A 25,291-nucleotide genomic window follows, 5' to 3' on the forward strand; every position below is an offset into this window, starting at 1 on the left:
CCAGGATCAAAAAAATGCAGAACCTCTTGCAGACCACACCATCCAGATACAATGGGACAATTAGTATTATTATAGTATAATATTAGTATTATTTTATTCATTTGTTAGGCAGTTAGGAAGTGAAAGGCTATTCCATGTTGCTGTAAAAAGTGGTCTTCAGAAGTGGTCTAATTTTATTTTAGAGTGAAAAACACAATTACATGAGGCTACTTCAGAGAATGTTCCTTAATGAAACATTTTTGTTGGCTGTATTTTATGTTAAAAAATACAAATGTTTTCTATACTGTATATGTGCTACATATATTTAATTATTTTTAATCTTTTCCTGTCTTAGTAATGCCTTCAATAAGAAACACTTGAACATAAATATCGGACTACCTCAATGGTTGTTCTGCCAAGTGATGTTTTCTATGGTAAAGACTTGCTGAGCAAAATATATATTGACTGATGTGGGAGAATCTGCCGATTAAAGATTAGCCTTCTGCATTGGTGGACACCATAAAACAAGTGGATTACTGAAACAATGGCTGCCATAGTAACTAGTTTGGACATTTTCATCTACTCATACTCCAGTGTGCCAGAGGACATGGCCATTATGGCTACAGCTTGAGATACACAAGTGATGAGCTACAATGGAGTAAGCCTTGCAATATGTAGTGTTTAGTAGAAATTCTAAAACATCTTGATGCATTTAGTTAAAGATTGTTGATTATCAGACTGTGATTTACACGATCATGCACTTTTGGCCTGGAAAAAGAAAGGGGAAAGACGCCTGCCAACACTTTTTCCATTTGACTTTTTAACTTGAAACCATAAAAACAATTAAAAAAACAATAAAAAATAAAAAGTATCATCCTATAAAGCTATAGCAATACAATAAAAATGAATATGAAAATTTTAAATGAGAGCAATGCTAAGAGTCTACTATGAATGTGAAGCACAGAAATTACATTGGATATTGTTTCTCACCTCAAGCAGAATTTAAAGAACACCCTTTAAAATGTTGCTTGTATTTATCCTGATCTTCTAGGATATCTAATATGAACCAGCAATGACTTAAAGGACCAATTAACCTAAAACACAAGCGCAAGAAATGCTTCAAAGAGTGATTTTGTGCCATTTTCTAAAGATGCATTTACGTTTTAGAAGTTTATCAGAACTGACGTTAGCTGGGGCTGAAGCTGTGATTTTGAGATGTTGTTAATAAAAAAATAAATACATATTTATGGGAAATATAAACATTCAGTAGCTAAAGTTTTACAATATTTCTTTTTGTGACTTGATGCCATATTGTTTTAGGATATGGAAAAATACAGTGTACACTGGTAGCAAAGAATGGTATTTAAAATAGTTGTGTAGAGCAGTTTGTGTTTTAGGTTTGGAGGTCTTTTGGCTTAAAGTGAATATTTTCTTTGTCCTTATTGACAATATAAAAGGCTCATTTAGCTTCTTCCACACCCAGCTGCATATACTAACATTTTGGCTACTCCACCACTCCATTGAGCCAATGGGCGTGAATGAAATACCAAACATGTAAACCATCTTACACATGTCAGATCTGGTTTAGTAACGATTAGTGACAAATAGAGGGATTTTCGTGGAACTGAGTCAAAATTACCTAATTTGATGTAGGTACACATTGAGTTTTACTTTTAGATAATTATCTATCTAATTTAGAGGGGGCGTGGCTTTTATTTCATTTTTTTATGTATTTGTTGCTTGTCTACTGACTTATTTTATATTTTTTTTCTGTGAAAAAAACATTGAATAGTTTGATTAATGAGGGGCCAATGTTTGGCACCAAAACAGGTTTTGAGTGCGCCTGTAACCCTCATAAGCCATTGAAGCCATTAAATCCCAATTCCCTGCTGAATCAAAAATCTCCTGATTTTTGCAGTAATTTTGATTACTCTCATTTTTGCTCATCCCTACTCAAGATTGGCCCTGTGTTGTTACACAGGGCCAGGGATGATATCCATTGTCCTATTCTAGCTCTGACAAGTCAGAGGACCTCTCGTCAGTCACATTGGTGGAGAAGTATAAGTCGCTGGTGATGTAGATAGGTAAATTAACCTTTTTTTCACTTTAAGTTCATGTCTCTTGCTATAATAATCAACACATACCAAATATTGCAGAAGGTCCTGAAAGTATGCTGCTTGCTTCTTTGTATTGATGTAAGAGATTAGCACTGTATATTGTAATATGAATTTGTTCTTGTTTTACTATACAAAAATACATAAATATATAATTTTATATTGTCTAATATAACTTATTTTTATTGTATTTATAATATAAAAAGCAAAAGAGATGTGTGTTGTATGTGTGTGCGTGTTGTGTATGCGTGCGTTGGGACTATTTTAAAGGAAAATGACCCAAAAACTGTAAAACATAAATTCAAAATATCAAATAAACAACCAAAGAAACTCTGCCAAACAAAACTTCTTAGACGGTGTTTTACCATATTTTATCATAACATGCTGGGAAGATGATTAAAGCAAGACAAGTAAAAAGAAGAGAAAGCAGAAGGGGTAACGAACAAATGGAAGCTATGTGGGCCAAACCAAGAATCCATTGTTTGTACTTAAGAACAGCAGATTCAACCAAGGAACAACATACATTGTTATGGCCATGCTGTAAATATGCAGAAACAAATTGCAACAACATTTTTGTATCTGCTAACCTCTGTTAAACTCCCCAAACATACTTTAAACTGCCCTTAAAAGTAAACGGAAAAAATGTATTTCCCTATTTAGGTGATGGCTGCTGTCTGGGAAGATGAAGAAAGGGTGTAATTTAGGGTCTAGCAGCCCCTGCATGGGGTGCAACAAACTAATGATGAGTACAATTGTCTCTGAAAAAAGGGTTTTCATAATTATGCAAATTACAGTAAAACACATTATAGTTTATTGGGATTTTAATTATTTTTATGGGAATATTAGGTGGTTTTTAGGGATATAATAGTCTTGAAATTGCTAAGAAGTAAGACTTATTCTTAGACCTCAATGGCACCACATACCATGAGATCGACCAATTAAAAAACTCCATAATAAAATTTAAAAAAAACACTCAATATACAAAAAAAATTACTAGAAAGAGTAAAACCAACTGACGACATCAGATACAAAAGCTCTGTAGAAACAAGGCACAACAAAACTACAACACAGCCCTGCCAATTTCTTTAACATCATAACTCTCAACTTTTGCTTTTACACAACAAACTCAGTAACCTACACAAACTCTTCTTACCTGAACTCCACAAGTACTAATCCTACATAGACAAAACAAAAATACTGTACACTGCTTTATAAGGATGGTTGTTGCTTAGTTGCAGGGACTGACCAACTGTTCAACTCATAGTTCATCAAGTATACTCGAAGAGAATATTAGTAAATTAGTAAAAAATTGTCCAAAGAACCTCTAGCACCTAAACAGGGCACATGCCCCTACTCTCTGGAATGGTCTTCCTCATCCTGTTCGGCTTGCTCCTACTTTTTGCTCATTTAAAAAAACACTCAAAACCTGTCTTCTAAAACCCTCACTACTTCCCAGCACCCTGATCCCCCCTAGCCCATTTAACCCTACAATAGTTACTTTCTCCCTGTATTACCTTGTTAAAAAATCTAAGTGGTTCTAATAGAACACAAATGGTCAGATAGAGTCTTATGAGAGTATACAGGTAGTCCCCGAGTTACATACGAGATAGGGACTGAAGGTTTGTTCCTAAGTTGAATTTGTATGTAAGTCAGAACAGGTAAATTATTTAAATAAATACAATTAGGACAGATGTTTGTCTCAACATATTTTTAGGCAGTGTGGTGTCAATTACTGTAAAAAATCCTCACTAGGTTATTCACAAACAAAGCACGCAAAAAAAAAAAAAATTTATAGAGCCTAGACATTTAATAACTTTTGGAGCAAGCTGTGCTTTGATATACATAACAAAACAACTGCAGAGTTTGTCTTGGTCATTAAAGAGTTACAAGATGTTGCAGAACAGCAAAAGACATCTTCTGCAAGTCATTCAAACTGCCCCCTCCCCCCATCAAGCCTCAGTCCTGCACACAAATAAGCAGGGAAGCCTGTTTGTCGGATGTCCTTAACTCGGGAACTAACTGTATTTTAATAGATAGGGAGAACCTGGGTGATCCATCAAACCTAGAATGCATTTCCTAAAAATCATTAGCTATTATTTTGAAAATGTTTTCAATCCTGCACCAGATCCTCTCCAGATTTGCTGTATCACCCAGGTTCTCCCATGATAGTCTATCTTCTCAAGTGGTGGAGAGCTTTAATAAATTTGGTCTATTTTTGGAATGCAATGAAAAGGAAAAATAAAACCTAAAGATGTGGGTACAAATGGAACAGGACTCCAAAGGGTATCCTTTGCCTGGAATCTCATTTTTTAGACAACTTCTAATTTTGTATGATCCCACCAATCTTTTTTTCCTCTTTCATGCTCCCAGTTTTAGGAAACCCAAACTTTGTTCCTGGGTACTCTAACAGACACTTTGTAAGCCTTGTTAGTCTGGGGAAAATAAATCTTCACTACCAGCAGTAAATGTGGCCCATGGGATTGGTTGGGAACCATTTTGTGCAGGCAGCTGAAGTCACTTCTCCTCTGAAGAGAGAATCACACTATAACTGCATCTGCAGCAGTGCACAATTGCGTTTACCTGCAGATGTTTGCTATGTGCCCAGAAAAAGCCAACCATACAGTTTTCCACCACAAGTATGAAAGGGATCTTTAGTTGGCTTGCTTTTTGACTTTGTGTGAGTAAACTTGCTACAAGTATTGCTGCCTTCTTGTAAGAAAAAGTGGTGATTTGCTGCCATCCAGTGATCACCAATATAATAGCCCTTCTGAGCAAGTGTTAAGCAGCTTTTTTGGTATATATCATTATTTATCATTAGTTTTAAAAAGTAGTACTACGTTTTAGATGTAAACCAGCCCTATACTTCTCTTGTCAAGTCATTTTACACATATATATTTTTAGTCTTATACATCTTTTTTAGAATGATATACTTTTTACATATATTTTTATATTTTTTAAAGACATATTTTCTTAATAAATTTTTACATTCCATTGTAATTCATAAGCAAAATGGAATGGGATGGTCTTGTGACACAAAATTACCTCCAACTATATTTTCATATATTTATATTTTTATGAATGATGGTTTATATATCCATGGCATTTCCTATTAATATTATCCTGTATTTACTATTATAGCACTAAAATATTATGGCAGCACTTCACAAAGTCATGCCCCTAACTGTTCCTCAGATGAGTTCACAATCTATCTCCCTATCATAGTCTTGACATTAACACAGCCTAGGGACAATTTTTGGGGGGAAGCCAATTAAACTAACTGCATGTTTTTGGGATGTGGGAAGAAACCCGACTGTCCAAAGGAAACCAACGAAAACACAGGGAGAACATAATAACTCCATGCAGATAGTGTCCTGGCTTCAAACATCATAATCATGGTTCTAATTTTCAGTTTGATTTCTAGTTTTATGATCTTGATATATTGATTGGTCTCAGTTGTTATATATATACATTTGAATAATTTAGAGATCTGTATAAATCCATAAATCATTTCCTTTCCTATACAGCAAGTGAACTGTGTAACTGGATAACACTGGTGTCCAGTGCTACATGAGCTGAAACACACTATGTGCACAAAGGTTTGTACAAACACTCAATTATAGTCACTCAGAATGATTGTTGGTGAACAGCTGACAGTTTTACAAGTGATCGCTGTACAGAGTGAAGCCAAGGGTGATCGAGTAGAGAAAATGAGCAGCAGGTGTTCAGCTGTGTTGATGACAATATTTATCATTATTGGGATGTAGATCACAAAATTACATCATAGGACACCTGAACTGATGCTAAATGTTTACCTGAGATAAGTACAAACAATTATGGTTGGCCAAGTGACATTATGTCTGAGGTTCCAATCTAGGCAATGACACTATCTCCATGAAGTTTATACATTCTTCCCTTATTTTCATGGGTTTCCACCAGAAACACCAGTTTCCTTCTACATTATTATTACTATACAGTATTTATATAGGACCTACATATTAAGTCCATAGTCATGTCACTAGCTGTCTCTTAGAGGGGCTTACAATCTAATGTCCTTACTATAGCCATATGTTATTAACACAATTCAAGGTCAATTTTGGGGGAGATCTAATTACCCTAACTGCATGTTTTTAGAATGTGGGAGGAAACTGGAGTACACGGAGGAAACCCACACAAACACACAGGGAGAACATGCAAACTCCATGAAGATAGTATCCTGGCCAAGATTTAAACCTGGGACCTAGCACTGCAAAGGCCAGGGTGCTAACCACTGCGCCACCGTGCTGCTCTTGGTCCACGGCTCTGGCTGGTGCGCTCCCCCAAGTGGGGTTCTTCTTCTGACCCTGATGGTGGGAGCACCGGCCAGAGCCGCGGCCCACCTGTCAGACAGCCATTATTGGGCCGCGGATTAAATCCTTCACAAATGTGTCCACCAAGAAATTATTCCCCTTCAAAGCAGTTTTGTGCTATGTTTACAAATCTTTTTCCATTAATTGGGCATATTTCTAATTGTTACCAGGCCAAACCACTACATGGACCAAATTGGAAGGTATAGGAGCACCCTGGATTACACAAAACATTTGACTGGTAAAATGAACACATTTCCCAAATAAAACAGTGACATATAATTTAAGCTTTTTATTTGGCCTATATCCTTTATCCATGTATAGAGAAATGGCATTGGGAATTGTCCAAAGAGCCTATACCTTGCCATATCACATATAACTGTCACAAAGATCCTGCTTTCTGGGACTACTCCAAAATCACATTCTATGGATAATCTGGAGATTTATCTTCCAGTGACATCTGAATGGGATATTTTTGGCACCACGGACTTAGTGTTACTCTGAGTAGTAAGCAGCTTCTATTTAATTTCCCTAGTGGCAAAGAAGATCGTCCTTCATGAATAGATTAACCAGAACCTTTCCCACTGCATCTTTTTCTAGAAAAGCCTATGCATATTTTTCAAACAGACTGCATTGGAACTTCTTTAAGGAAATATTCACACAGTGGCTATTGCTTTGAAGTATGGGAATCCTTTATTGACACTTTTTCGAGCTCTCACCAAACTAACAAAAAAAATATTCAATTAAATCCTACTTTATTGCTAGAGTGCTCTGTAATGATCCTCCAGTTGTAATGTAACAGTAAACCTGACTGTTCTGGCCAGTCACCCCAAAGTGGTAGGCGTGTTGTACAACCTAAATGTTGCTAACCCCCCAAAAAAAATATTGGATAGAGTTCGTAATGCAACAAGGCACTGTACCTAGGTGCTAGGTTACTTTTTAGCCTTTATGTGCTATATACACACTGCCCCGTAAAGGGCCTGAAATCTTGCAGAGCCCACAAGGTCCCCCTGCTCAAGACAGCACATGTACAGGCCTATCTGCAGTTTGCTAATGAACATCTGAATGATCCAGAGAACTCAGTGAAAGTGTTGTGGTCAGATGAGACCAAATTGAGCTCTTTGGCATCAACTCAACTCACCATGTTTGGAGGAGGAATGCTGCCTATGACCCCAAGAACACCATCCCTACCATCAAACATGGAGGTGGACACATTATGCTTTGGAGGGTTTTTCTGCTAAGGGGACGGACACCTTCACCACATCGAAGGGACAATGGACGGGGCCATGTACCATCAAATCTTGGGTGAGCACCTCCTTCCCTCAGCCAGGGCATTGAAAATGAGTCGTGGATGGGTATTCCAACATGACAATGGCCCAAAACACACGGCCAAGGCAACAAAGGAGTGGCTCAAGAAGAAGCACACGAAGGTCCTAGAGTGGCCCAGCCAGTCTCCAGAGTGGTTGTTAGAAGATCAAATACTTATTTCACTCATTAAAATGTGCTGACTTTTAACGGTTCTTTTTTTGTTATTCTGTCTCCCACAGCTACAATAACAAGCTACCATTACAATTATAGACTGATCATTTCTGTCAGAGGGCAAACCTACAAAATCAGCAGGGGATCAAATACTTCTTTCCCTCACTGTATGACATTAAAGAGAACTATACAGTTTCTTACTATGGTGATACCAACTTTGGAGAATGAATTAATGATTACCGGACTTCTCATAACTAATCTTTTCAAGGGACCTATGGAATGGAAAAAGTCATGGGAAGCAGAGTAACTGGATGTGGGCAGTTTCTTTATAATTTAATTAGCAATGAAGCAGGTTACATGTTTGTAGAGTTTGCATTTAAATGGCTTTGCCCTGAAGTCTTAATATGAGGCCCAAACAGCTGCAAATACATTAGAAAGACATTATTAGGCTGATATAAAAAAAAAAAAAAAAAAAACACCTTCAGGAGGTCAAACTTTTTTACATTCTTAAAATTAAATCATGAACTGGCCAGAAAACAAAAAAAAACAAAATGCCTGGATGACCGCATAATTCTTTCAGTGGTAAAAAAAAAGGCCAGACTTAACATATAACTTAACCATATAATTGCAAATGTGTGAATTTAATAGAAGACTTCAAAGCAAATGCAGAGGTTTACCGAGAAGGATCCTTTCCAATGACAAATATTGCACATGTGTACGTAGTTACTTTGATATTTTATTCATAAAAATGTAAGTAAATAGTATACAGACACCACAGAAATTACATTACAAATATCAAACAAAAATAGTTTTATTCTCCAGCAACAGTTTTATAGTACAAGAGAGCGTTTAGCCCATGCAGCAGCAAGTGGCTCTCCATGCATAAAGTAAATCCCCAGAAAATCTTCAATGACCCTATTCAGTTAGCGGACGTTCTTGGATAACTTGCTCGTGCCACTTTTGCTTCATCTTCTAGTTCATCTAAAAACCTCTCTTGTGATACAGAGAAGAATGTATATCCATCTATGAGGGAGTTAAGGCTTATATATAAAATCAGTGTAAACTGGAACTTTATATGTAGACATAAAACAAGGCAAAAAAAAATAAATAAAAGAAAACCACAATATTTTACACGTTTTTTTTTTTCTTTGTCTAAGCAGGAAGCATTCCCTTTCTCTTCATGGCAGTATGGACATAATTTGTGTTGATCTACAGTACTATTCATTTCTTAGGGTAACCCAATAACAAAGCACGACCATGTGCTATGTTACAAAAATCACAAACACATCTATTTTTGTTTTGAGCATTAGGCAGCCCGCTCAAATAAGCTTTAACACAACACACACTACAAGCAGCATAGGAAATGTGAAACCACAAACCCGGTATTTTTAACCTGTAAAACAGACAACCCTGACTTAGAGTAGTGTTCTCTCCACACCCTTTTATCTGGGCGCATTACCCAGCACTTTTTAACAACCGCCTCGCTGTTTTTGGGTGGTTACTGCTGAGTGAGGCCACAATACAGGGGCCACTACCCACCTACAATTTCATTAAAAAAAATTTCTGGGTTGAGCACTGGCATATTTCTTGTAATACTTGAGGATCTCTGAAAAGCAAAAGCACGCACATAGGTCAGAGATGGTTTGTTTTATCAATTTGTAAATACTTTAATGTTCATGTCCTGGCATGAGGTACTTAAACAAAATAAAGAAAATTCAGGGAATGTCACCATTTCATGTGTACTTGAACTCTGGCTAGTTTTAGGATAAAAGGTATTAATATTCTCTCCACTGGAGCTATATAACTTTAGCTTTTCTCTGTGACCAGGATGCAGAATATACTTGAGCTGTGGTAGTTTCTCAAAATAGCGAAGAACAGAGGTTATTGCAGCAACACGAGTAATATTTATAAGTCATTTTACGATGAGGACTTTTCAATTTTTATGTGGTTGCAACACTATCGCTTTATGGCTTTTTTCCTCTTAAGCATCAAACTTTTTTAGTTTTTTTTTTTTTTTTAAATTTTGTCCAGTGAACTCAAAAAGGCCATTTAAACTAAAAGATTTGCTTTAAGAAGAAAACATTTTTGTTTTTTTAGATTGTCTAGAACAGCGGTCACCAACTGGTGGTCCACAAGGACATTATTTGCAATTTTAATGTTTTATTAATAATAAAACAAAAATAAAATTCTAATAAATTTTGATATTCTGAATGACAATTTTCGCCTTTATATTGCACTAAATTCACAAACTGTACTAGAGATGGAAAAACAAGGGACGTCAGTGTAGTCTTAAAATGTATGCGGTGTTGCCGAGCCGTACGCTTCAGTATTGTTTCCACCATTACAACAGTCCCCTCTCCGCCAATACAGATTCTCATCCGATTATTTTATTTATTTCTCAGTTGCTCATTTAGGCAAGTATGGCCTTAACTGTGTATTTCCTTTAACTGTTATATTTAATGATATCAAACTACTTTGATAACTATCATTTTTTGTTTGGTCTTACGTTGCGTACACACTTGCAATAATTAGCATTTGAAAAAAAAAACTAACAACCGATCGTCCAATAATCGTTAACAAAAAAAAGTGCACAACGACTGGCCAACGACAGAGACGAACGTAAATTGACGCTGGAAACGAACGACCGCCCTGGCGGATCTGATTGAGGGACGATCGTTCACTATCTATTGTGTGTACGGTCATTCAATGATCGTGGATGTTACTGCAGAACACCTTCTCCTTTACATGTCACTTCCTGCATCATTCAAACAATCATATCTAGTGTGTGTACATTATTGGTGGATTACTTTTGAGCGAGCATATCGTTACAGCATGCACAGAATTGTGCACAATATGATCATTTAAAATAATTGTGCATAATCGTTAGTCGTTCGTTTTATTGCAAGTGCGTACCTAGCTTTACATTGGAATGAAACAAACCCATAATGAGTGAGAAAATGCAAAGATTTTACATTTCTTTACTAATACCAAAGATAATGTGACTAATGCTAATAGTAACAATAGTAATACTTCACTTAACCGTGAGCTGATCAATGAATCAGAGCCTCCACAGTCCTTGTCAGGCACCATTAGGTAGATCATAATTTTACAAATGTATTTATCTTTTTTTTTTTTTTAAATCATAATTTTTAGTCTGTGGGATTTAAAATGACGAACTTAGTGGTCCGTGAGGTCCAAAAGGTTGGAGACCGCTGGTCTAGAATTCCATTCAGGCTGGGACCAAATAAATATTTGCCCCATTAAATGCAAAGTCACATGAAAGAAACCTGCACTAAAGGAAATAGAGACTGATGTTGCTAAGATTTCCTGCTATAAATTCAACCTATCTGGCTGTCCTACTAATCCAAACTACTGACCTGAAACAAGTCTGCAGATCAGGAGTGCTGATTTCACGCTCACTTTCTGACTTGAGTGCTTGTTGTGCCTTAGTAATCACGATAATAGAAGCCAGGAAATCCTGGAACCCACCAATGCCAGCAACTACATTTCTCTTACTCCAAATTTCCTCTCATATAAATTATGTATATAGATTTATTCATCTGTACCACCGTCTGTTCTGGTGAATGCATCTGCACTAAAATAAATCCATCCACTGAAGTCATCTGAAAAGCCAAAATATCTTAAAATATTAATCTCCTGTGCAGAAGGAAATGTGAGAATTCCCTTCAGTTATAGTATATAAGTGTTGCAGGACTTACATACAAAGTATCTAAACCTACAGTTTCCTTTAAGTCACTTTGCAAATTCCCACAGCAATTTCCGAGAAATATTAGCTAAGATCAGCGCTTAAACACCTAAAGCAGCGTTTCCCAACCAGTGCTCCATAGAATATTGGTTTCTTGAGCAATGTGCATTTGTACCGCTCAAGTCAGTTTTCAAGATAACAATGATCTAATTGGCTATATGTAAGGTTGGCAGCCTTCCAAGTGGCCTGCAATATAGGAGGCGTTCATCCCACTGACCACCACACTCACGTCACAAGGCAAAGGCAAAGCACCTCATGTCACGTCGCAGGGCAAAGCTGTTTTAGAACGAGGTGAAGAATAGCATCTGTACAAAACCTCTCAGCACAGGTCCACAAAAAATGGTAATTGCAGATTTTGTGTTGTGGAAATATTGTAATGTTAATGATAATACTGTATTGTTTAGAAAGTATATGGTTTGGTGGAACCTTTCGCGCTTTCAAAGTTGTACTGAGCAAAAACAAAAAAGTTTGACAAAAAAATGGGATGCTGGACTTGGCAGCAAAAGGCTGAACAATGAAAGCAGACTGTTTTTACTATGAAAGTTCTACTTCTCTTCATTTATGGGAAATGCCGGACAGGCCGCAGAGACCTCTAGTGGTTGAAATGAAGATTGCATAATGTATGTGAAGAAAGCATGCAGGAGTCCCCGGGTTACATACGAGATAGGGACTGTAGGTTTGTTCTTAAGTTAGGTGTGTATGTAAGTCAAAACAGGTACATTATTTTAATAAAGGCAATTAATCCTCACTGAGTTAATCACAAACAAAGCAAAAAAAATCCTAATGGAGCCTAGACATTCATTAACTTCTGGAGCAAGCTGAGCTTTGATATGCAAAAAGAAACAACTGCAGTTTGTCTTAGTCCTTAAAGAGTTACAAGAGGCTGCAAAAAGTGCTCAACCCCCTAAGATCACCCACAAACTCATCTGTGTTTAGCAAAAGATTTCTTCATGCAATTAGCCCCCCTCCAAGCTTCCACCCTGCACACGAGGGAGCAGGGAAGCCTCGTTCGTATCTAGGAGTCACCCACATGTTGGATGTCCCTAACCCAGGAATAAATGTAAATATATTGCCCTTGCGGCACTGTCCTTTCTGAGGGAAAGCAACCACGCTGCCAGGAGGAATTACACTTCTAGGAACTGTTCCGCAACTATGTGCAAAACAATGTAATCCCCAACCACTCCCATTTGGTTAAACGAGGGCAGTTGGGGGACACTGCAGAACGAATAGGATTAGAAATAGAATAATATATATATATATATTCATTAATTGGAAATTGGTGAGTCACTTTGTGCCCTCTGGCACACAAGGTTTTTATTTGGTGTGGGCTCTTTAAAGTGGACCTTTCACTGAGTGATCACATAAACTGCCATTGCTGACCTGATTCCAAAATATACAACTGGCTTGGTTGGTATTCTGATCCTCGGCCTTTCTGACTTACTCAGAATGAGTGTGCACTTTTGTGCTCAGCAGATTGTCACACAGTTATGTCCATGCTTGTTCCGGGTGTGTCTGACACCAAAAGATCAGCTTTACAGCCAGGAAGTTAGCATTCTTTACAATGAGATCAGCAATGGCAGCTTCCATCATGTCACAGTGGCAGCTCCACTCTATGCAGACATTGGGGGGATTTATTAAATCCAATGGCCAGTAAGCCAATTTATTACAAGGTGACACCTTAAGCCATAAATTCCTCCTTTGGCAGTGACTGAATAAAACCCGACCAGGTCTTGATTCTGAGTGTACAGTATAAAAATCTTCTCATTTTCAGTAAGAAAAAAAAAAATCAAGTGAGTTGGCTGCCCAAGAATTCTGATATATTAAATACAATGTATGCTTTGCTGAGTGAGCGACAGCCGATGCTTCTGTGTGACTTATTGGCGGGATAAATTCCACCCCCCAGTCTCTTTAATACACATCAAAATATAAAACAAGTGTAATATATTGCAGATTATCAATATGTAGATGTGGTGGCTGAATGGATTTTCTTTTCACCTTGATGTTTCCAATAACATTCTTCCTTTCTAAGGGTAACAATGCTCACTATTTCCCCTATTTAATGTAGAGCGTTGCGAAATATGCTGGCGCTATATAAATCCTGTTTAATAATAATAATATGAGAAGCCAAGCTACCAACACACATCGGATGATTGTCGCCTGAGATGAACGCTAGTGGTTTTCTCCGATGAAACTATAACCTGTGTACAGCGCCACCCCATGGTGGATTGATGAATGACTGATGGAGAATGATTGCTGGGCACTACTATGGAGCAGAGCATAGTGATGTCCCACACATTCTCATCCTCCCCTCTCCATAGAACAGAACAGCTATGTGTGTACAGCGCTCATCTGCTCATCAATCACTGGGGGGGGGAATCATAAAATATAATTTTTTTCAGTACATTGCTCAGATCCAACAACACATAAATATTGAAACAAAGATGAGAATTCTGATAGGAACAACAAGATTATTTTCTGTACTTGCAGTAAATGTTCTAAGCCCGAAACAAGAAAATAAATGCAACCACCATGTCTAGGTAAAAGATGCAATGTATAACCTTTTTATTTTTAGATATCACCTAGACCAGCGGTCACCAACAATTCAGACCTCATGGGCCTCTAAATTCATCATTTTAAATCCTGCTGACCATTAATATGATTTTTTTTTAAAAGATAAATCTATTTGTAAAACAATGATCTTCCTAATGGTGCTAACAAGAACTGTGGAGGTTCTGATTCATTAATCAGCTTACGGGTAAATGAAGTATTACTATTGTTACTATTATCATTAGTTGCATTATCTTTGGTATTATTAAAGAAATACAAAATATTAGTTTGCTTTTTTCACTAAATCCAAGCTGGGGAAAAACGTGTGAATCATGGATGAAAGCTGTATGAATCATCAGTAAAAACATTGATAAACAAATCCCTATTGATAAGCAAACATTTCACTTATTAGGAATAAGGATTTGTTAGGGATTAAGGCAGCAGGGGAAAAAACATTAGCCTGCCTGCAGGAAGGCAAGGGTTAAGATTTGGCACTATAGAGGGTTTCAGCCTGGGCAGCAGCACAGTGTTTAGGCCCTGTAAGTAGGTCATGTGGGCAAGGTAGGTCATATAGACAAGGTAGGTCATGTGGACAAGGTAGGTCATATAGTGAGAAGTCCAGGAGTCAGACAGGAAGGTGTCTGTGCAGGACATACAGCTGCATCACTAGAACATATAAAAGGTCATATAGGAAGGATACAGATCCCCAGCACGATGCCTCCTATAACCAGGCCGGTGATTGTATTTCTGGTTCTCAGCTTTCCCGACTTTACCAACAGAGCCATCTCCTTTTTCCGGATAAACTCCAGGTGCTCCGGGCTCAGCTTTTTCAAATCAGCTTTCTGTGCAAACTTCACCTCAGCTCCAGCTTCTCTCCCCTGTTCAGCCATGTCTGTCAGTCGGGTACTGATGACGTCAGAGTCGTCCGCTAGTTCCTTCAGGGCACATATATGTAAAAATATAAAAATAAAAATAGCTCTTATTTTCTGTCAAAACACACATTATCTATTTAATGGCAGTATATTCGATATTTGTTCACATTTTTACTTAAATACTCCAAAATGGCGATTTTATACATGTGTAGCTGTGACCGGAGCCATTTTGTCGGAGACCACTGGCTTTGCAGACATCAGGGAGAGCCCTGGGTGAGGGTCTGTGGTGCTGGTTGATGTCAGTATTATTGGATAAAAGGACAAGTGATTCCATTATTCCTCTATATTATTCTTATATTACTTCTTTATGCTTACTGGAACGTTCTCTATTGAAATCTTTCTATTGTTTTATTTTTGACAGCTAACACAATACCCAGTAATATGTCACTGAATGAGTACAACCATGGTGTGGTAAAGAGAAAAACTGGAAACACAAACACTGACAATATCAATAAAATGTAAGTCACCCTTTCTCCACATGGTAAAGTATATCTTAAAGCGTACCTAAACTCCACATTTTTACTTTACATAAAAGAGTAGACAACCCTTCTATGTGAGGGAAAAATGTTGTTTTTTTTCTTTTTTTAGGTGCAACACCCTCCAACACTGTGATTGCCACAGTGATCAAGGCTTAATGGGAGCGCAGAGCCTCCCGAAATACCTATGTCACGCATCCCGGGAGCCTCTGGCTTCTCCTTCTGCGCATGCCCGAGATCTCAGGCATACGCAGAATGAGCATTTTTCCTCCAAGGGGAAAGAGATGCCGATCTCACACATGCGCAGTGAGATTGTCTTTCTTTTTTTTATCCCCTTCACAGCGTCTAAGTCACCTGGTCTTGCACCTGCGCAGTTTGAGATCAGGTGATGTAGCAAGAAGACCAAGAAGTAGACGGAAGTGAAGATGGAAGATGGCGGCGCCCAGTGCTTCCTCTGCCCTGGGACAAAGAGGAATTGCGGGACCAGATCGCGGGAAGGGCCAGCTCCATCGAGGGACCTGCGGGATTAAAGCTAAGTGTCATTTTTTTGTTTTTAGTTTAGTTCCCCCTTAAGGCAAAAACTTCATTTTCTAATGAGGGGTAAGTGAAGGGAAATCCTTAAACAAAAATCATGACGGGGGTAACCATTCACTTCTTCACCCAACATATAAAAAAATCTGTTACCTATCACTTCAATTCTCCCTATGGCTTTTGAAGAATTAAGTAAAGTGAAGCCTAAAGTGATTTTTTTAATGCCATGTTGCTAAGAAAGATGAATTTTCAGCGACTCCTGATTATTCCTCTGGCAGTTTTTCCACCTGCTGCGTCATTACCTCGTCCTGTACTGATTTCATGGCCGATGGGTGGAATCTCAGCTTGCAGCAAATGCCAAGATTTTCATCTGTCTGCTGTTGTATTCCTTTTTACTGCTATGGAAAAGACATCTGAACATTTTATGTGTTGCACACACTTGCAACTTTAATTCTATACACCAAGCCAGCTTTAATACTGTACACCTCTACGATATAGGAGCATTTCTTCTTATGGAAGTGGACCAACTTTTCTTTTTCCTATTTACCCTGACGTGCAGAAAACAGATGCACAAAATGAGATTGGGAGCAAGCAGAGGATAAATTGTTTTCAAGACACACTTTGGTTGGAACTGATTAGGTCTTGAATGGAATGCCTTTCATCCAGGCATAAATGCAATACTAGACCATTTCATTACTCGCAATGACCAGTCACTATGACTACATATGTTAAGGAATATTCATTTCTCTTTGCTGTAAGTATTTATCTCTCGTAATTGTATTGGCTGGTTTCTCAGACGGACAGACATAAAAAAAATCTTTCTGAATTATTGAGCTAATGATTATGGAAAAATTTGACTACTAGCATGAAAAAGGTGGAAAGGCCATTCCTGACTACTTTTCTAAAATACTTGGTGCCTGAAAGATATTATTGCCCCCTATTTCAATACTATTTGTGTAAAACTATTGCAAAGGTAACTTGACTGATAGTCAGTAACATTAGCATTTATTTTAAAATGGAATTAAACTTAAAATGAAAAGGAATTAAATAAAAGGACTATGTTTTTCTGCAATAAAACAAGCATACCCTGCCTGTTTACAATCTTTTTCCATAATGTAAATTTTGCTGTCCATGCATAGCTCAATGGATGGGCCATCAAGTTTGCCAAAAATCCCAACCCCATAAAAAGCCCAGGTAAAGATTAAGTAAAAAATAAATAGAGGCGAGCTTAGTTATTAGTTCTACTTTATTTCATTGTAGAAGATATATTGCCTATGACTTCTGCAATTAAGAACCTGGCTTCTCACATAGGAAATGCAGTAAACAAAAAAACAGTCCCATGTGCCAATTTCAGCTATATGTAGCTTGGTGAATGCGTGATGGTGTTTTATTTATTTTTTTTAATTTCCTGAAGTGTTTAAAGGTATACACAGAATATCCTACATAAGTAGCTTTACTTCTGTTATCTGACGCAGCTTGGTGCAGTTAGCTATGAATTATAGAACATTTTTAGAAGGTTTTCTAACTGCTTTTAAATGTCTGCTGCAAAAAAATGTTGATTTACGAGTAGTGAAGAAAAGAAAATGAATACACAGTTGTTGTTAATAGCATCTTATCAGGTTTATGTTTATGGATCAATTGAACAATAAATGAATGGTTGCTATAGACAAAATTTTATTGTTGTTTCTCCACATTTAGTTACAAGGGTGATATGGCCCTATTTTTTGTCCTTAAATAATCTTTTACACATTTTGCTTTTACGAACCAAAACATCCCTAACATTTTAGCTATCGGCTTACTAATGCAACAGTAACTTTGTCATGGTCTAGAAACAAGGTGATTTATATTAATAATACACTTTTCTTAGTCAATAAGGTGCTGAGTTTATGCTTATGATTGGATATTCTTGCAGAGATGTTTTTACTTTAAGTGAAATATCACTTGAAAAAAAGTCTTTTAAAAACAAAAGAATTTTAACTTTGTTACATTGGATCTCTCTGTGATCATTTTAGCAAACTATTACACTAGTAACTGAAACAGTAGACTTAATTGAATTGTTCAACCTTACTTCTTGGAAGGGTTGAACAAAAGTAGTAGATATACCTTTATGACTGCAGGGCATACCTAGTAAGAACTTGTTCCTCATGTGGTCATAAATAAATGTTTATAAATTAATTTAGGTAAACGTCAGCTAAATCACAAAATACAAACTGAAAATACCTGAATGCCTATTTTGTTCCTGTTATGTGCCGGGGCCTAATTTTGTCTAAAACCATCCCTGGCTGCACAGTAGCACTTACTAAAGAAAAGATCTCATAATAAATAGCTGGCAATTGCTGCCTATACATTCTGTAATACTTATTTCCAATTCAAAGTAAAGAAGAGTAAAACTGAAGCCTGAGCATCATCTTATTCAAGCCAAAGCCAAATGGGACCCCTGCTGCCTAATTTGTTCAAAGGTGGGGTGTAAAAGACGTATTAGATATAAAAGCAGTATAAAAGTCCTGCCTGGGAGCACATTATGTTTTTATAATTCCAACTGGCTGCTTTTTTGGATGGGGCATTTATGGCTCTTTTATACCCGTGAGGCCTATTTTTTAAAGCTCTCGAAGGCTGGAGAGGATACACTTTCATCAGTGAGGCTGGGTGATCCAGCAAACCTGGAATGCATCTAGTCCAGGATTCAAAACATTTGCTAGCAAAAAGCAAATGACCTTGAAGAAATCTATTCTAGTTTGCTGGATCACCCAGCTTCACTGATTTAAAGTGTACCCTCTCCAGCCTTGGAAAGCTTTAAAAAATCAGGCCCATGGTGTCAACCGTGCAGCTGGCAGCCGCTAAGTGCACAGCAAACTGCAGAGAGATGCAAACCACACTGCAGGCAAAACGTGTTACATGTGGCTGCGGCTGCAGTGCAACATTCAGACCACATTGAATCTGCACGGCCAAAAGTTACATGTCTCTTTTACTAACTTCACTTTGATCTGCCCAACCTCTCCCAAATGGGAGATTTTTGGAGCGCAGCAGAACCTATGGGGGAACACTGCTGCACACCACAGGTCTTACATGACCCTAAATCTCCTGTGACTCTGTAAGAAGCAATAGTCATGGGGGTCTGCACTCGACCTAATGCTGACAAGGGGGTCATCAACTCACATGTCCTCCCCTTTGCCCACAGTGTGGCCTTTAGTTATCACCTATGGAGATGTGCAACTTCATGTATGTGCGACAATATAGAGGACTTAATGTGCATGTGCAGGCCTATGGGCATATGTGCATAAGTGAACAAACATGCACACATACGCACTAACATACTCATCACTCTCCTACAGAGCATACTTATGTCTCTCCAGTCTCAGAATGTGGTTGCTGGATCCCCTATTTATTTGCCCAGGGCTCTACCCAGTTATATTGTGCCTGATTGCTTTCCTATATACTGATCTTGGCCTAACCTTGACTCTGCTTCTTGTCTTCCAACTGACCTTGGACCATCTTGACCTTGATTCCCGCCAGTCGCCTGCCCTGTAATTAATTACCCTGCTTACTGTCAGCTGCCTGCCTCCGCTTTCACACCTTCTACAGAGACTCCAACCTACCTACCTGGTACCTGATTTCTGTCTGCTCCTAAACCAAAGGCATCTATTCCCATTCAGTCCTAGTGAGGTGAGCCTGGGAGTGCTGACTTGGTAATTTCCCAGCAGCAAAGTAGTGTGGTGGCCACCAGTGCTACTATCCAATTACTCTTAGCAGAGTGCTCTGGTAAAGACCAGGAGGCACCTAAATTCTGCACCACAGGTTATTACATGGCACCTGCCAGGGGTAGCCCTAACAGAGATTGATGAAAAGTTATTTGAATAAACAAGCCAATGCAGACCATTGCTGATTTATAAATAATATTAGTCTACAGTTTTCCCACTACAATGCTGTAAGCTGGACATCATTGGATGTGGTTTGGTATAGTTCAAGTGAGAAAGCATTTAGGTTTTGTAGATAAGTGCAGAATTATTATACAAGTCTAGTTTGATGAATTATTTGTTTCATATTTGATTTAGGTTGAAGATGAACTGGCTTCCATTTAAAACCAAAAGGTTTCCCCAGATTCCATGCACAATGTTTGGAATAGCCCCATTTAATATGTTAGAAGATATTCTTGTTAACTTGGCTGAAAAAAATGAGCAAGTCCTGGAAAACCTGTCAGTGCACGCTGGATGCTTCAAACAGCCAAAAGTAATAGGTGAGCCACTGTTTGGTGAATGTCTTTATACCGATACTGTATGTATATTAGGCATTATAATGCCTCATAATGACAGCTGAGAACTTTAAACAGAATCTAGATGGGAATTTATATCTACTCTGTATACAGTCTATATCATTTAGGTGTATTTACACTGTATCAATTAACTAATTATAAACTTTGCAAAAATGCCCTTAATAATATACATATATAATATACTTGGGGTATCTAATAAATCAGAAAGTAAAACCCAAATAAAGTTTCAAAGGTGTACAGGTAGGGGCAGGGATGGCAACAAAATTCACAGGAAGTCCTTTAATCCTAAATTTCAATTGCTGATTTGAGGTTGATTTATTCTTCGTGTACTTTAAGTAAAATAAGAAAAGTCAACACATTTCCCCATCCTGGACATTCTCCATCAGGGTTTCTGAACACTTAAATGCTGAGGTGCTGGACTTATAAAGAGGAAAATATTTAAAAAAATATATTTTTTTTATACATATAGCTCATGCAACATTTGAGTTTAGGACCTCTGCATACAAAGCATGCTCCTAAAGGGGATCCTCTCAGTGCACCCAAAATGCATATGATTGCCTTTTTCAACTTACATGAAGGAATAAAATGCTTTTATATTTCATATTTATATTTATTTTAATGGTTTTATTTTTTTCTAAATATCTTATGAAGAATGGCTTTAAGAAAACCGCTTCTTCAGGGGATGAGTGACACTAGATGGGTGTAATACCCAATGACCCTAAAATTGTCCCAGCTTGGGCATACACTTAGGTCCATAAATATTTACACAGAGACAACTTTTTTTTCTAATTTTGGTTCTGTACATTACCACAATCAATTTTAAATGAAACAACTCAGATGCATTTGAACTACAGACTTTCAGCTTTAATTCAGTGGGTTGAGCAAAAAGATTGCATAAAAATGTGAAGAACTAAAGCCTTTTTTTAACACAATCACTTCATTTCAGGGGCTTAAAAGTAATTGGACAAATTAAAAAGCTGAAAATAAAATGTTCATTTCTAATACTTAGTGGAAAACCCTTTGCTGGAAATGACAACCTGTAGTCTTGAACTCATGGATATCACCAGATGCTGGGTTTCCTCCTTTTTAATGCTCTGCCAGGCCTTTACTCCAGCGAAGTTTAGTCTTCAATTAAACTTTCTTGGCCATTCAAGAATATTCCACTTTTTTGTTTTAACCCACTGAATTAAAGCTGAAAGTCTGCAGTTCAACTGCAGTTGTTTAATTTAAAATCAATTGTGGTAATGTACAGAACCAAAATTAGAATAAAATTGTCTCTGTCCAAATATTTATGGACATAATAAATCAGGCCCAGTTTCTCAATAGGATGATCTTTCTAATGTTTAGACAGTTGTCTCAAAGAAAATGTTTCCTTCTATTATTTTTCTAGTGGAAACTCAAAGTTTTGAATTTACCTAAATTTTCTGGTGACACTGGTGATTATGACAATTGGAGGGAAACTGGTACACTGATATCAATTAAAACCTGAGTTGTAACCCCTCAATATCCTATACAAATCCAAGTTTAACACACATAATTCTTTATTAAAATATGTCAGTAATGGACTATTTTCATACAGATGAGTTAAACAACAGCAGTTGGTATGACATTTTTGACATTTAGGATTTGTTTATTCGTTTAATTCTAATGTATTGTATAGCAACATTGATGCATTGTGTTAATGTTTTTCCTTTATTTGTAATAATGGGTTATAATCATTTTAATAAATAATAATTTGCATGTTTTGTATTGCAGAACTCATATTTATGTTGACAGAACAATGGTGCCAAGATAGCTCCACCAAGTATCAAGCAGTGGAACTTCTTGACAGGTACAGGTATTAAATTAAATAGACATGTTGTTTTTTTATTGACGTTGAACTGGTTTTGTTACAATAGTAACAACAGTTACAAGTATAATCAGATTAGGATTAAAGTAACAAAACCATCAACAAAGTTACCGATACAGAGCACAGAGGGATTTTAAAGGACATGCAGCTATTGGAAAAAGGTAGGTATTTGATTTTAAAGGGGTCTATGCAATATGAAGGGTAACTAGATTTAAGGCATACATTGTTCTAAATATACATACATGTAAATAATAGTCATATATACTGTATATATATATATATATATATATATATATATATATATATATATATACATATATAAACTATTTCTGTTCCAATGGTAACTAAGAATTTTTTATTCTGGGTGATATTGGTGATTAGTACAATTTAAGCCTGGTCTGAAATATGTTAAAGTGCTAAGTAGACTGACATATATAATGACATTGATTTGTACTTTATTTCAGGTTCATGATAATATATGTAAAGCAGTTGTATAGATCCAGTACAGAAAATAAGAATCTGATGGAAATCAAGGAGGCATGGACATCTGCAAAAGCCAGTCTGTGTGAAAAGTTCATACTGTACCTGCTATCTTGTATTCAAATTACAAGCAAGATGAACTTTCATTATCATGTAAGAGTTTAAATCACACTGTTTAATGCACTTTCATACAGAGAAATGATCCTTAAAGCACTAACAGGAAATGGCTAACAAGCTATAACTGGGTAGTAAGCTCATATACTGTAACAACCTTTTGCTTAAAAGAAGTTGTAACAGTAGACATATCGATGCGCCACTGACTGGTCATTTTAAGAACAGATCTTGGGTTACGCATGTGCATTAAAAGGGGCAGTGACATTTTATTGGCTGCATGCTTGTACTGGGTCAGTAATTCTCCAAGCAATAAAGGAATATGGTTTATGAATGTTTCTAATGTCTGTATGTATGGTTTAAATATAAGTCACAGCTGGCTGACCTTGATTTGTGTGCTCATTTATAGATTATCAGTAGTAATGCAGTCATCCAGTTTCTGAGATCTGCAGGTTACCCTTATAAAAAAACAGAGTTACTGCAGTCTGAAATGACAGTGTTAAAAACTTTGGACTTCCATATCAATATCCAATCTCCTTTCACATTTGTAGAGATGCTATTAGAAGTTCTAGGTAAGTTATATCCTATTGGAAAATACCACAGTTCCTGTATATTGAAGTATTGGCTAAATGTATTTGTTTTTGTGTGGACATAAATGCTGGGGTATTTCCTACCCTGGTAGAACTGATGAAGCAGCTTGGATAGAACGTCTTTAACATTATAAAAACAAGTTCAGTTAAAATGCAGCTATCTACTACTAGATTTACTGTACAGTCACCTGGATAATTAGGAATGCTGACAGACATGTATCAACAAATCCATAAAGAAAACTGACCAAAGGTATAATATATGAGAAAAACAAATCATATAAAATGTGTCTATCTCAGTCCTGTTCTTTACAGCAACATATAAAATAGTGTCATTTTTATATGGAACAAAGAATACCAAAAAAGAAAAGAACGGGACTTTTAAGGCACTGCTTAAACCAAAAAAAAACTTTTATTTATAATTTACATTAAAGGCTTTCATCATTAAACAATAACCATAAAATCTTATAATGATTGTGTCCAGTCTCACATATACATAGAATTCAATGCATTTCGCGGATTCTATCCGCTTTTTCAGGAATCAAATATGAAACCTACAACTTTGATATTTTTCATTCATTTTTACAAATATATGTATATAAAAAGAGGTTTTACATATACAAAACAGAGGGAAAATTTTTAAATACTTACAATTGATACTTTGTTAGTAAAAAATTACATTGGATACTTGCACCTCCTCCAGATTGGTTGTGTAGGCTGTAATAACAGAGGGTCAGTCCAAAGAGGCAAGACGCAGGTATCATCCTAATCAGGATAAGGATTAACAGCTGGATGAACACCAAACCTATAAGTAATGTAGAACTTAGTAACATAAGTTTCCTCCAACTAAAGGGAGTTAAAGATATCATCCAAATCAATGATGCAGTGATTCATTCTCTAGATTTTTGCTTTCTCTATCTCTCCTACTCATACAAATAATACCTTGTGACGCCTGCCTTCATGACGCTAATTAGGCTGTTCCTGTTATATCAATATATAATCGTTATATCAATATAAAATCATTTGAAATAATCTTTTTTAAAAGTGAATCTTCTGTCTTAGATCATGAAGTACACAAATCAAATCAGATATATTTGGAATTTTACAGGATATAATGGCTGTTCTCTACAGCTAAAGCAAGTATATGATATGTGTGTGAAGGTTCTGGATTTGGTTTATTTGCTGAGAAATCCTATTTATGACACTGTACTTAAATCAGCTGTGGAACTGTCAACTCCAAGTAGTACACAGAGGTAAGGGTTTATATCCTGACTTTACATTTCGCTGACCCAGTCCTATTGATTAATAGCTTTTTCCCAATAGGAGCAAATTTCTAGCTGTAAAAGAAGATTTCATGCTGCTGGGTACTGGAGTCATCACAGCCAGCACCTTCATGATAAATGAGAATTCCTGCAAACAGGTACTTAAAAATAGATTGATGTGGTTGGTCCGTGAATTAAGTGTGACTTGTTGATAGCATTGCATGCAGGCCCAGTTTCATCTGGATTTCCACTGCATACACAAAATTAGAAGTAAAAACACCGTTTTCTTTCTAATTGCCCCATTCTGTTTTAGGTTTTGGAACATTTAAGCAACATCACAGGAATCAGCGTGGACTCAATCTTTGAAATGTGTTCTGCAATATTGAAACATTGCACAGGAGTCACATTGACAAAACAATAGAACATGTCAGTTATTGGTCAGGAAGAAGCACAATCACACCTCTTTTTAGTGTGTGGTGTTGATTTTTTTTCAGTTAATTGTTAAAAGAAACATAATAAAGAGCAAGATGTTTGTAACAATTCTAAAAATGCTGGGATGTTGAAT

At 36.8% G+C, this 25,291-nt stretch overlaps 3 protein-coding genes across 5 annotated transcripts in view; 2 read left to right on the forward strand and 1 right to left on the reverse strand.

Annotated features, from left to right (window-relative positions):
- Positions 1 to 2,253, forward strand: part of WNK4 (WNK lysine deficient protein kinase 4) — a 116,167-nt gene extending 113,914 nt beyond the window's left edge. Inside the window, exon 21 of the mRNA XM_072404058.1 lies at positions 335 to 2,253. Coding sequence (XP_072260159.1) covers positions 335 to 337 — 3 coding nt within the window. The 3' untranslated portion in view covers positions 338 to 2,253. The remainder of the gene's footprint in view (positions 1 to 334) is intronic.
- A 6,378-nt stretch (positions 2,254 to 8,631) lies between these two features.
- Positions 8,632 to 15,156, reverse strand: COA3 (cytochrome c oxidase assembly factor 3). Its single transcript, XM_072404062.1, has 2 exons — positions 14,929 to 15,156; positions 8,632 to 8,938 (listed from the first exon to the last, which is right to left on the reverse strand). The coding sequence occupies exons 1-2, from the start codon at positions 15,116 to 15,118 to the stop codon at positions 8,835 to 8,837; spliced, it is 294 nt and encodes a 97-aa protein (XP_072260163.1). The 5' UTR covers positions 15,119 to 15,156; the 3' UTR covers positions 8,632 to 8,834.
- A 128-nt stretch (positions 15,157 to 15,284) lies between these two features.
- On the forward strand, positions 15,285 to 25,291 carry CNTD1 (cyclin N-terminal domain containing 1). Of its 3 annotated transcripts, XM_072404059.1 has the most exons (9): positions 15,340 to 15,398; positions 15,522 to 15,618; positions 20,220 to 20,401; positions 22,193 to 22,268; positions 22,751 to 22,919; positions 23,287 to 23,449; positions 24,573 to 24,717; positions 24,788 to 24,884; positions 25,040 to 25,291. In XM_072404059.1, exons 2-9 carry the CDS (start codon positions 15,542 to 15,544, stop codon positions 25,145 to 25,147), a joined length of 1,017 nt encoding a protein of 338 aa, XP_072260160.1. In that variant the 5' UTR covers positions 15,340 to 15,398; positions 15,522 to 15,541; the 3' UTR covers positions 25,148 to 25,291. The 3 variants fall into 3 exon arrangements, with proteins under 3 accessions (XP_072260162.1, XP_072260160.1, XP_072260161.1); XM_072404060.1 differs by lacking the exon at positions 15,340 to 15,398 and having other exon boundaries at positions 15,423 to 15,618; XM_072404061.1 differs by lacking the exons at positions 24,788 to 24,884; positions 25,040 to 25,291 and having other exon boundaries at positions 15,285 to 15,398; positions 24,573 to 24,744.

This window comes from Pyxicephalus adspersus, chromosome 3 (assembly GCF_032062135.1).
Source record: "Pyxicephalus adspersus chromosome 3, UCB_Pads_2.0, whole genome shotgun sequence".
NCBI classification, from domain to species: Eukaryota; Metazoa; Chordata; class Amphibia; order Anura; family Pyxicephalidae; genus Pyxicephalus; species Pyxicephalus adspersus.